Genomic DNA, 13,651 nt, shown 5'->3' with positions numbered 1-13,651 from the left:
CAAGGACAGAATAGAGGGGGACAATCCCCTCCCTCCACCTCTTCCCTGTGACCCTGGATCCTCATCCCCCCCACCCACTGCTGTGACCTCACTTTTCAGACAAAAAGATTTCTTTATTCCAGCACAGATCAGTTCAAAACACCAAACCAGCCCCAAAACCTGAAGTGGATGCTGGAAATGGAACAGCTGAGGCCATCGCAGAAGCGTCACCATGCCCAGGTGACAAGGTGGCACTTAGCAGCAATGCTGTAGAGCAGGGTGGAGGTGCTGGTTGAGATCCATTTTGTGTCTAAAGGCACCCATGGCTCCATAAATTTCTTATCTCAATAGATAAGAAGTTTGAAGGGAAGCACCCCCCATGGCAGGGGGTGGAATGGAATGGGATGGGATTTAAGGCCCCGTCCATCCCAAACCATTCCATGATTCTGCAATTCCAAGCCCCATCTCTCTGCCTTAGCCTGGACCACTCTTTGCTGAGGAGGTTCTTCTGGGAAGGAACAAATTCCTCCTCTCATAGAAATCCCTGGATCTGCTATTCCAAACCTCTGCTGGGTGTCGAAGAGGGATTACTGACAGATGATGCCTCCCAGTTTCCATGGGAGGCACTGAAAAAGGTAATTTTAGCCCCAGCTCCTGCTGAATGGCACGTGGAACGCTCCGAGCTGAGAATAACCTGAATGGAGCCTTTCAAGAGTGTTCATTGTTTCAAAGTGCCGGAGAAAAAGCAGGATATTTACCCAGAAAACCTCGGGAATTCTGGGCTCCTCAGAATAGTTCTTGTGATATGATTGAGGAAAAGCAAATCAGGCTTTTGTCTCGCTCCACGAAGCAGCTTGGGTGGTACGGATTCATTTGGAAATTATATTTGTCTATTAGCAGCCAGTTTAGTGCAGGTGATCATTAATACATAAATTAAGGCTGAGTTTTGGCAGGCTCCAGGATCAAATAAACCAGCCCAGGAATTTTTTCCCGAGCAAGATGAGGCTTTCAATCCGTGATTTTTCAGCTGCCTGCCACAGCTCATTGAAATCACAGCTGAAGCTGCTGCTCTGGCTGGGGCATGTGGTGGGAGACAAATTAAAAAAGGCTTAATTCACTTTTAATCCCTCGATTAGGCTGAAGTCTGTCATGATAAACTCGCTTTGTTTCCCGTCAGTCTGACAATGCCCTGGAAAGGGAATTATGTAAGGTGGAAAAAATACTGCTCTGCACATTTCCTGTCATTCCTGGGGGGAGGTGACTGGGATTAAAGGGGCTGGAAATCCTTGGATGGAAGAAGAGCTGAGGATACTCTGAGCTGAGCATTGCAGGTGGATGGGTTTGTAAAATTCCAGGATAGTTTGGGATCTTAAAGCCCATCCAGTGCCACCCTGCCGTGGGCAGGGACACCTCCCACTATCCCAGGCTGCTCCAGCCTGGCCTTGGACACTTCCAGGGATCCAGAGGCAGCCACAGCTGCTCTGGGATAATTCTTGAGCAAAAAGGAATAACAGAAGATAAAGCTAGACAGGATCCCAAGGGATCCCCTAGTCCTGTTCTTCATTAGGTCTAAGCCTTGTCCTACCAATCCCAAGTTATCCTGGCTGGTTTTGACTCCCTGCAGGGCTGGCAGGGAATCTGATCCTGGCATGGAACAAAGAATTCTCCCCTTCCCCTTTGCAGCAGCATTTTCCGTGTTGGAATATGGGTGTCTTGTCTCAGGAATTCCTGAGGGAGCTGGGAAAGGGGCTGGAGAATTCCTGAGGGAGCTGGGAAGGGGCTGGAGAGTTCCTGAGGGAGCTGGGAAGGGGCTCAGGCTGGAGCAAAGGAGGCTCAGGGGGGACCTTGTGGCTCTGCACAAGTCCCTGACAGGAGGGGGCAGCCGGGGGGATCGGGCTCTGCTTCCATGTAAAAACCTCCAGGAGGAGAGGGAACGGCCTCAAGTTGCATCAGGGGAGATTTAGGTTGGAAATTAGGAAAATTCCTTCCTGGAAAGGGTTCCCCAGTCCCAGCACAGCTGCCCAGGAGAGAGGTGGAGTCCCCATGCCTGGAGGGATTTCAAATCCCTGTGGATGTGGCACTTGGGGACATGGGGCAGTGGTGGCCTGGGCAGTGCTGGGAATGGTTGGACTCAACGATCTCAGAGCAGTTTTCCAATCCTAACAATTCCATGATTGTATAAAGAACATTTCCTTTATTTCCTGGGGGTCCCATTATCCCAATATCCCCAGGTCCTGCTGATCTCCTTGGAGAAGCTCACTCCTCAGGGAATGCAGAGCCCTCCACATTCCCAGCCCCATAAACACTGGCTTCAACCAGAGCTGCTTCCCTGAATTCCCAACAAATTTCCTTTCAATATATCCGTGGATCCCAGCTCCCTTTTCCTGAGCACATCGCTGATGATTGTTCCTGCCCGGATTGTGTCCTCCAGAAGCCTGAGGGTCCCTCCTTGGCAGCTCCTCGTTAAGCACTCATCCCTAATCCACTAATTAGGATGGTGCTGTTGCAGCAGGGCTGGGCTGAGGTGTCTGGAGCCGTTCAGGCAGAGCTGCACTCGGGGAATTGAGGAACAATTCATCCCTGCTATTTTTGGAAAGCCGGAATTATGCTCTAGGGGCACTGAGATCCATGACCTCGGCTTGCAGGCGTGACTTTGGTATGGCTGGGATGGATTTAATCCCGCGTGGATTTAAATTTAGCAAGGAAGGGACAATTCCATGATGGGTTTAAGCCGGTTTAACTCCGCTGCCGAAGGGAGGATCCTGCTTCCCTCAGCACCGCTGGATCGAATCCCCACGGAATGAATCCCTCCAGTGTGGGAGCTGGGAGCTTTTGTGGCCTCTCCTGAGCGAGACCAGCGAGGAAGTGCCTTGAAAAGCCAAGATCCGCCTCCCTTCCTCCCGCTGGAATTCTCAATGCCACATCTGTGCGTGAACGGCAGCACGAGCCCACGGAGGCATCAAAGTGCTGGAAAAGGGAGAGCAAAAGCACCCAGGAAAAGAGGGCCATAAGGACATGAGTCATCAAAGCTGCGGCCCCACGGCTCAAAAAACACAGGGATTCTGGAAAAGCTGGAGGAGGGGGTATTAAAAGGGTGTTGAGGATAGAAAGGAGCGCAGGGAATGGGATAGGGATACCTGGACTGGCTTGTGTGAATATATGGGGATATAAAAATATTGAGCTCAGCTGAAAAACCTTCATAAATACAATTTCTACTTAAATTTAGTTATAGTTTAAGATTTTAGGGAAAGGTTCTTCCCAAAAGGGTGCTGGGCACTGCCCAGGCTCCCCAGGGAATGGGCACGGCCCCGAGGCTGCCAGAGCTCCAGGAGCGTTTGGACAGCGCTGCCAGGGATGCCCAGGCTGGGGTTGTTGGGGTGCCTGTGCAGGGAAGGAGTTGGACGGGATGATCTTTGTGGATCCTTCCCACTCAGGATATTCCATGATTTTACAATTCCATGATAATTCCACTCTTTATTTCTATCCCGTAACTCCCCTCTCCGCTCCCCGAATCTCGTCATTTTCCATTTTGACAGGATGCCCAGACAAAATGATCTTGCTCTTGCCTCAACTTTAAGCCTCTTTATTTCAGGGACAGGCTCAGGGGAGACTGAAAAATAGGATTTTTTCTTTTTAATCTCTGGCAGGAGCAGCGACTGCTCAGGGACCCCAGTGGGAGGTTCAGGGACACAGACAAGAGTGGCTCTGGCCATCAAGGGACACCTGCCCTGGGTCAGGGGAGCCACCCATTTGTCCCAGGACAGATCCAGGAACTTTTACCAGCTGGAAATTCCTCCTGTGTGCCAGGGAAAACCCTAAATCCTGCCCATATCAGGAGGGGTTGGAATTAGGTCATCTCCCAGGTCTATTCTAACTCAAACCATTCCATGAGGAACCATTCCATGATGATCCTAAATCACTTGCAATGCTTAAAGCTGCTCTGGGAATATTTTACCTCAGTAATTCTGTGTATTAAATCAAAAAAAGGAGACAAACTTGAAAGATTTGGGATCTGAGAAGCTTCTCATTATTTTTTCTTGCCCTATAAGTGCTGGAAATGTAAAGGCAGTGAAAAGGAGATGGGAGAAAAGAGGGAGTAAGAGAAAAAGAAAGATGAGATAGAAGATAAATAAGTTTTATTTGCCTAAACAAACACCAAGTTTGTAGAACTAGAACTGGTCTAGAACTGTCTAGCTGGAGTATTTTCCATGAGTTGTGCAACTTCCACTGGGATCTCTCAGCAGCAGCAGAGGATGGACATAGAAAAGTATAAACGAGATTTTCATTGCCTGTTGAGTTTTTGGATTTTTTCTATTATTTTTCTCTGGGTTTATTTTTATTTAGGGGTAATTCAGGCTTTCTGAAGGGCTGATGGTGAAAAGAAAGGACCTGTCCTATTGCAGGGTGGTCAAGAAAAAGTTTATTTTCGCCCTATAAAATAAGGGTAAAAAAGAAAAAAAATGAGGGGGGAATGGAGCTGAAGGAGGAGAGATTTAGGTTGGATTTATGAAAGGAATTCCTGGCTGGGAGGGTGGGGAGGGGCTTGGATGGAATTCCCAGAGAAGCTGTGGCTGCCCCTGGATCCCTGGCAGTGCCCAAGGCCAGGTTGGATGAGGCTTGGAGCAGCCTGGGACAGGGGAAGGGGCAGGGGGTGGAACAAGATGAGTTTTAAGACCCCTCCCAATCTCATTCTGGGATTTTCTGATTCTAATTCAAAATCCGGGAATTCCAATCCACTCTCGGTTGAACTTTCTGGAATAAATAGCTCCAGGAATGCTGCTTCTAGCCTTGCAGGAATCTCAAACCCTTTCTGCTCTGCCTGGAAAGGGCCTGTGCACTGCGTGTCTAGTTAGGAATATTGGCTTTGTGTTCCCGCTAGAAATCCTGGCTGTAAATTAACTGGATGCACACGCAGCAATGTATGGAAAAATATAATTCAATTACATTCTACTATTTCAGTTCTGCCTTTCAAATAACGCCCCGAACTGGAGGAAATAATGTCCTTTCATTTCTATTCATCACGGCTGAGAGCCTTGTCAAGGACATGACTTGCTGTGTGTACTTTGATATCGCTATTAAATTATTGGGTTTCTTTTGCATTTCCAGTAATCCCTAAAGCCAATTGTGACATTTCCTCAATTCCACACATCGGGCCTAAATACCTCTATTTGTCTCACTGTAATTATGACACGGTGGCAGTGGATTTTTTTTCTGGCTGCTCCAAGAATGACAGATGGATTTTCTTCCCAGTGCCATTCCAGCCTCGGCTCCCCGTCCCAGGCAGCAGCAGAGACTCCACACCTTCAAATTCTCTGAACATCTTTAGCAGCTCCTGGAATAAATCCCAGAATGGTTTGGGTGGGATGGGACCTTAAGGATTATCCCGCTCTGCTCCCTGCATGGGCAGTAATCATCAGCTATCCCAGGTTGCTCCAAACCCCATCCAACGTGGAGCATTGCAAGGATGGAGCAGCCACAGCTTCTCAGCTCCAAGTGCTTGGCAGCCTGGTCTAATTAAGAGTGCTAACGATGACTTAATGAGTGCTTGTTTTGTGCTCAGTCTGAGCAAGTCTTGCCCCTGTCATTGATCAAGATCAGGGTGTGTTTCTTGCTGGTTTAGCACCCTGTGAGGACTGGGCTATGTTGGAGCCATTAATTATTAATTTTCTAATCAATCTCCATCCATCTGCCAGCCGTGCCTGACTCGCCTTTAACACAAGGCCAAAGAAAGGGACGTAATTCCCATTAAAATTCCTGGTAGTGCCTGGAGCAGCAGGGCTGGGCGTTGTGACCCGCTGTAATTCCAAGAGCACTTTGTCATCCGCACCGTTGGCTTCCCAGGCAGCTCTGAAATCCCGGGATGCGGCAGCACCGCTCCCACACGGAAGCCTCTGAATGGGAGCCCCTTTCCCAAGGCTGCAGCTGCGGCGTGAATGGGAGCGGGGCGGATTCCCTCGGATCAGTAGGGCCTTGTTCTGCTAGGGGAGGAGCTCCCGGCCGCTCTGCTGCTCTCTTTGTCCCCTGCCAAGCCAAGCCTCACTCCGACATGTGGGATTGGCACTTGGAAACCCCGACTTCCAAAGGGCAGTGGAGATGCAGGACTCTCGGAACGTGGAGGCATTCTCATGGTGCCCAAATACGGTGTTTGGAAAGCTTGTTCCGTGCAAGTTTTGGGAATATTTCCCAGAGCTTGCTATTGTTTGATAATAGTTTTTATTATTGTTAGCAGATTTCAAGGAAAGTTTTCACTGGGAATGTTGCCTGGCTGAGGCTCTGCTGGGGTGGAGGCTGTGGTTTGGAGAAGCATTGCTGGCCAAGCCTCCATGGCTCCCTCATTAATCCTGGAAGTCATCTAGGACAGACCTCTGCTCAGGACGTGGCCTTGGGGGTGATGATAGACCCCATTTAGTCCTGACTCCTTCTGGCAGGGATAGTTTGGTTACATTAGGAATTCTTGGAATTTATGGGATTTCACACATAAGCCTCTCCCATGTCTCCATGAGGTTTGGTGTTGGGGGGTTGTGCTGGCTCTAAGGCTTAAATTCCCAAACTAGGACTGAACTTAACTTAATAAAATCCAGTATTCCTCAACTCCACATGGACCTGGGATCAGACCAGGCTGGGGGATGAAGGGATTGACATCAGCCCTGGAAGAAAGACTTGGGAATGTTGGTGGGTGAGAGTTGGATGTGTCCATCCCTGAACCCCCCAGGCCCTGGGCTGATCCTGCAGTGTGGGCAGCAGGAAAGGGGGAATTCTGCCCCTCTGCCCTGCTCAGGTGAGACCCCACCTGCAGAGCTGCTCCAGCCCTGGGGACAGAGCAGGATGTGGAGCTGCTGGAGAGAGTCCAGAGGAGCTGGGATGATCCGAGGGATGGAGCAGCTCTGCTGGGAGGAAAGACTGGGAGAGCTGGGATTGTTCAGCCTGGAGAGGAGAAGCTTTGGGGTGAGCTCATTGTGGCCTTGCAGGGCCTGAAGGAGCTGCAGGAAAGATGGAGAGGGAGGATTTCCAAGGGCTGGAGGGACAGGACCCAGGGAATGGCTTCCCAGTGCCAGAGTAGGTTTAGATTGGGAATTGGGAAGGAATTGCTGGCTGGAAGGATGGGGAGGGGCTGGGCTGGAATTGCCAGAGCAGCTGGGGCTGCCCCTGGATCCCTGGCAGTGCCCAAGGCCAGGCTGGACATTGGGGCTGGGAGCAGCCTGGGACAGTGGGAGGTGTCCCTGCCATGGCAGGAGGCAGAATGGAATTGATTTTAAGGTCATTCCAACCCAAACCATTCCATGATTCCATGATTCCCGGGCTATAACTCCCCATTCTTTTGTCCTTTAGCAGAGCAATATCAAAGTAAAGGCTCATTATTGCTGGAATATTGTGAATATTCCCTTTATCTGCTCCACTGAGTTCTGTTTGCTGAAAACCTCAACAACCTGAATTTCTTAATATTCTTCAGATTAAATCCGGCTTTCTGGGGTCCTGGCTGCAGAAATCCAGGGATTTCTGTTTGGATTTTTGGAATAGGAACTGAAAGTGAAATGTGGGGTGTAAATAAAGGGAAACTGCTGTATCCAAACCATCATTTCCATGTCCTTTCTGTTTGGAGTGCTGGGATGAAAGGGATGTGTCACAGCCTTTTTATCCCATCCCACTTTGTTCCTGACGGATCCAAAGGGCTCCCTTTCATCTGCAGGATTAGGAGGCCATTATGGAAAACAGCCCCACCAGATTGGGTTGACGTCGGCGCTTTTATCTTTTGCTCCAAGTTTTGAAGGGTTATCCGTGGTTCCCTTGTTCCCTCTCTCGAGATTTGATGGGAAGTGAGAGCAAAGAGCAGCTCCTTGCTGGAATTGTTCAGGAAAAATGATTAAACTCAGGGAAGAGGAAGGGAGAGGGAAATAGGGGCCAGCTGGGTGATGGTGATGACCCCACAGGTTCTGGTTGTACCTGGATCCCTGTTTTTTCCACCTTCTCCCAAAAAGCCTCCTTAAGCAGAAAACATGGCACTCTTCCCAGTTTCCCACCTGGAATCCCAAACCAGGGATCCATCAGCTGATGGAAGAAGAGCTCAGAGGATGTGATCAGAGACCCTGACACAACTGGCAGAGCTGACTGGTTTGAGGTGTGGATTTTTAGCCATGAACCAAATTCCTTTGGTTTGAAATGACCCGAACCAGGAATTCATGCTGGGAAGGATTTGTGGAGTCCAAAACTGGGAGGAGCTGGAAGAGAGGGCTTGGCTTGTAAATCTCTGCTCTCCTAAGGAGTTTCCTTCTGGTGACCAGGGATGGGACTGAGGGAACAGCTGGAGCTGTGTCAGGGGAGGGATACGATGGAAATCAGGGAAAGGTTCCACTATTCCAGAGGGTGCTGGGCAGTGCCCAGGCTCCCCAGGGAATGGGCACGGCCCCGAGGCTGCCAGAGCTCCAGGAGCGTTTGGACAGCGCTGCCAGGGATGCCCAGGGTGGGGTTGTTGGGGTGCCTGTGCAGGGCCAGGGGGTGGACTGGATGTGGGTCCCTTCCAGCTCAGGATATTCCATGATTCTGATGTTCCCAGTTCTCCCTGTGCCAGACCAGGTATAAAGGAAGTTCTTCCCATTTTTTTGTTCCTGCTTCCAAAGGCAGACAAAGCAAATTCCTCTCGGGTGAAGCCCAAATAAAGCAAACTCTGCTTTTATGGCTGATTCTTGTATTTGCCTCTAGTGCTTGCTTTGTATTCCTTTAATATTGAAATAAGATTCCCATCTAAAGCAGAGCACCCGGGAATATCTCCCTGTAATAACAAGGATGGGGATGTGATTTTGGAATGTAACATTTTTATTGCCTTTCCCTTTTTATTACCGCCTTTGCTGGCGTTCTTGGCTCAGAATGTCAATCCTTCACCTTTATGCCTGAGTTTATTTGGGATTGCTGCTTTTCCTGGCCTAGCAATGGATATTTATCCATTGGCTCATCATTCATGCAGTTTAAAGGATGCCTTGGAGCAAAGCCTGGATCCAGCAAGGGTGGATCCCTCACCACAGGGGACACGGGATGTCACAGCTCAGAGTGGGACTTTATATTTACATTTATATTTTTAATAACTATAATATTTATATTTATATTTATATTTATATTTATGATATTTATATTTTATTTATCTTCTATTTATATTTTATTTTTTTATTTGTATTATTTATATTTGTATGTATATTTCTAATATTTCTATTATTTCTATTTCTATTTCTATTATTTCTATTTTATTTATATTCTCCAATGAATTGCTGCCCTGTCCTTTCCTCATGAGCATTTTCTCCTCTTCTATCACATGGAAATATTTCATGGAAAAGGAGAGGTTAAAAGAGAGAATTAAATTTAATCCCTTCTTTCCGAGAGCAGCAGCATCTTCCCATCAACCTCTGCTGGCTGATCCACAGCTGCTCATAGGATATTTTATGGGAATTATGGGAATTAGGTGTGAGCTGCAGGTTGTACATCCCAGAGAGGGAAAAACACCTCTGTCCTGGATTGTTGAGTCTCTCTATGTGCAGAGGAGTTGTCCCAAGGAAGATGCCTCTCCTGATTCAAACTCCAGGGATTCATCCCAGGTGTCAGCCAAGTTCCCAGGAATTCATTGGGGAGGAGATGGATTAGGAGGGATGGATCAGTGGGCAGGATCTGACTTGAGGAGAACACACTTCCCATGCCAAAGAAGTTCTTTACTCATTCCTTTTTCCAAGGTTTCCAATCCAGTGTGCCGGCACCTGTCCCACACGTGACACGTTCCTTCCCAAATGTGGCTGCAGTGCTGTCCATCCATCAATCCCTGCTCCCATCAATCCATCAATCCCTACCTGCCTCTGCATGCCCAGGGAATGTGGCTGCCCCTGGATCCCTGGCAGTGCCCAAGGCCAGGTTGGATGGGTCTTGGAGCAGCCTGGGATAGTGGCAGGTGTCCCTGCCCATGGAAGGGGCTGTAATGGGATGGGCTTTAAGATCCCTTCCCACCCAAACCATTCCATGATTTTATGAATCCCTGGCTATTACTCTCCCTGCTTTTCTTTATCTCCTTCCCTTTGCCTTACTGGAACAACCAGTCAGAGCTGGGACAAGAAACCAGTGAATGCCTGAACACAGGGAATGGCTTCCCACTGCCAGAGGGCAGGGATGGATGGGATATTGGGAATTGGGAATTGCTGGCTGGGAGGGTGGGCAGGGGCTGGGCTGGAATTGCCAGAGCAGCTGGGGCTGCCCCTGGATCCCTGGCAGTGTCCTGGAAGGCCAGGCTGGATGGGGCTTGGAGGAGCCTGGGATAGTGGGAGGTATCCGTGCCCCTGGCAGGGATTGGATGATATTTAAGATCTCTTCTTTCCCAACCACTCCCTGATTCTGTGATTCCTGTTGTGTTTTGCAGCATCCCCTTCCATCAAGCTCCTCGTGGATGACCCCATCGTGGTGAACCCTGGAGAAGCCATCACCTTGGTATGTGTGACCACCGGGGGGGAGCCGGCGCCCAGCCTGACGTGGGTGAGGTCTGCGGGGGTCCTGCCCGACAAGACGGTCCTCAACGGGGGCACTCTGACCATTCCCGCCATCACCTCTGAGGATTCTGGCACCTACAGTTGCATCGCCAACAATAACGTCGGCAATCCCGCGAAAAAGTCCACCAACATCATCGTAAGAGGTGAGTTCAGTTGGAAAACCATTGGCTTTTCTTTTGGAAGATTATTGTAACCCTAGTCTGGAAGGATGGCAGCATTCAAGGCTCAATGTTCAATGCTCAAGGTTCACTGTTCAACATTCAATGGTCAACGTTCAACGTTCAATGTTCAACATTCAATGGTCAACCTTCAATGTTCAATGTTCAACATTCATCGGTCAATGTTCAACGTTCAACATTCATTTGTCAATGTTCAATGTTCAAGTTTCACTGTTCAACATTCAATGTTCAACGTTCACCATTCAATGTTCAACATTCAATGTTCAACATTCAGTGGTCAACCTTCAATGTTCAACGTTCAACATTCATCGGTCAATGCTCACTGTTCAATGTTCACCGTTCACTGTTCAACATTCAACATTCAATGGTCAATGTTCAATGTTCAACATTCAACATTCATCGGTCAATGTTCAGTGTTCAACATTCATTGGTCAATGTTCAATGTTCAAGGTTCACTGTTCAACATTCAATGTTCAATGTTCAACGTTCAACATCCATCAGTCAATGTTCACTGTTCAACGTTCACCGTTCAATGTTCAGCATTCAATGGTCAACGTTCACTGTTCAACGTTCAACATTCAACAGTCAACATTCAATGTTCAACGTTCAACATTCAACGGTCAATGTTCAACGTTCACCATTCAGTGTTCAACATTCAATGGTCAAACGTTCCATGTTCAACGTTCAACATTCAACGGTCAATGTTCAACGTTCACCATTCAGTGTTCAACATTCAATGGTCAAACGTTCCATGTTCAACGTTCAACATTCAACGGTCAACGTTCAATGTTTAACATTGAACATTCAGCATTCAATGTTCAACGTTCCATGTTCAACTTTCAACGTTCACTGTTTAACGTTGAACATTCAGCATTCAATGTTCAACGTTCCATGTTCAACGTTCAACGGTCAATGTTCAATGTTCAACGTTCAGCAGTGGTGGTGTCCTGTGTTTCCAAATGGTCCTGGTTGGACTAAATCTTGAAGGTCTCTTCCAACTTTGGTGATTCTCTAATTCCGGGATTTCTGGTCATTTCTAATCAGTTATGGCATGAATTAGTGTTGGCTTCCAAGGCTTCCAGAGCTCTTGTGCTGGGATCAAAGCCCTGAGGTGGAACAAGGGTGGTTTGGTGTCTTTCTGTATTGGAGAGATGCAGCAGCTTTTCCATGCAAAGTGGAGAGAAATTGGTTTGTTCAGCCTTGAGGAAACTGAGGGGAGACCTCATTGTGGTCTTCAACACCCTCCTGAGGAGCAGCTCTGATTTCTGCTCCCTGTGACCAGGGACAGGACCCAGGGAGCGGCTGGAGCTGTGCCAGGCAGGCTCAGGCTGGAGAGCAGGGAAAGGTTCTGTCCCAGAGGCTGCTGGGCACTGCCCAGGCTCCCCAGGGAATGGGCACGGCCCCGAGGCTGCCAGAGCTCCAGGAGTGCTTGGACAGCGCTGCCAGGGATGCCCAGGGTGGGGTTGTTGGGGGGTCTGTGCAGGGACAGGGGCTGGATCAATGATCCCTGTGGGTCCCTTCCCACTCAGGATATTCCATAATTCCATGAAATGATCACCAAAGGCCTCAGATGCATCCTGAGCTCCTGGAGAAGTCGTTGCCTCCTTCACCTCTTCCTTCCTCCTCATCACCTGAAGCTGTTACTGAAATTAAGGCTGGGAATTTGCTCCCTATGGGGAGCTTTAGATTGATCCCTGTGCTTTAATTCCAGGAAATATCAGCACAAGTGTCTGTCTGAGGTGAAAATAAGAGGAGAGGGCTTGGACAGCAATTGCTCCCAAGTGAAGGGAATCTCTCCCTGCTCGTTTATCCCCTCCTGGAAAACTCCAAGGACACGGGTAGTTGGTCTGGATACAGAGCTAGGTTGGCTGATGGGCATGATCAGAGAGGATGAATCCACCTGATCCAAAGAGTTGATCTGAACCTCATTTTCCAAAATTTAATCTGGGAATGGGAGTGAAACACAAACTCCAAGCTATAGGAACAGGAAAGAATAACCTGGGATTAATCAGCCTTGGGAAAAACTGATGGATAAAGAGCCAGTGTGTGAATATTTCATGAGAGCCACAACCCCTGCTCACTTCTCATTCCTCAACATCTCCTGCTCTCCAGCAGGATGAGGAATTAGAAGCTATTTCTGTCTTGGGGGTCGGGGAGGGAGCGTTGGATCATCCTGGGTCTGCAGGAGTGGATCAGGAGCCGGGCACGGATTTATTTGGAATATTGTGTTTGAATTTGAATTTCTGACATTTGGCTCTGAGGTTTTGTTGTCATTCCTTGGCTCGGGAATGTCGATTTGCTGGGATTTACATGGGGATGAGGTTGGGAAGGGAAGGTGGGAGTGGAAAACAGCTTGGAATAAGGAAAAGGAGAGGAAAACCCAGGTGTGAAAAGAAACTTCAATGTTTTGATTGACCCAGCAGACAGCACCAGCCAGGCTGGAGCAAAAGCTACTTCCCTAAATCCCTGCAGACGCAAATTCCATGAGTCATGGCATCTTAAAAATAATAATAATAATAATAAAAATATCCCCTCACATTTTTATTTATAGAAGACGATGCCTGGGAGCTGCAAGATGTCGAACAAAGTCTCATTAAAACACACGAGATGGTTTTTATTTCCTTTTCCCTCTCTGCTCTGTGGCCCTGTTAATGCTGAGAAGGGACCACGATGAGGAGAACCCATCAAACAAATGAAGCTCAGCTCCTTTCTAGCCCCAGTTTTATTGTTTCCCCCTTCTTATTTCTGTTAAATGGGAAAAGCTCTCCTTCAGAAGAAAAAAGTCTTCATTCCAGTCTTGGATTTATCTTTGCTGGAAGTGATGCTGAGTTGAGGAGGGAACGATAAGAGATAAGCAGAGTTTTGGGATGACTTTTTGTCTTTATTTCTCAGCATTTTGCCTCATTTGTTTCTCCACTTTGGCTCATTTTGCTGCTGTGGGTCAGGATTTTCACACAGCAGCTGAGGAGAAAAGAAAAT

General features: G+C 48.3%; 1 protein-coding gene across 2 annotated transcripts in view; it reads left to right on the top strand.

Moving 5' to 3' along the window:
* Nucleotides 1-13,651, top strand: part of MDGA2 (MAM domain containing glycosylphosphatidylinositol anchor 2) — a 231,845-nt gene that overhangs the window by 115,210 nt on the left and 102,984 nt on the right. For both annotated transcript variants that reach the window (XM_032110643.1, XM_032110644.1), the window contains exon 6: nucleotides 10,367-10,636. In XM_032110643.1, coding sequence (XP_031966534.1) covers nucleotides 10,367-10,636 — 270 coding nt within the window. The remainder of the gene's footprint in view (nucleotides 1-10,366; nucleotides 10,637-13,651) is intronic.

Source organism: Corvus moneduloides, chromosome 6, assembly GCF_009650955.1.
Source record: "Corvus moneduloides isolate bCorMon1 chromosome 6, bCorMon1.pri, whole genome shotgun sequence".
Classification (NCBI taxonomy): domain Eukaryota; kingdom Metazoa; phylum Chordata; class Aves; order Passeriformes; family Corvidae; genus Corvus; species Corvus moneduloides.
The sequence above is the reverse complement of the archived record's forward strand: the minus strand, read 5'-3'. Positions and strand labels throughout refer to the sequence as shown.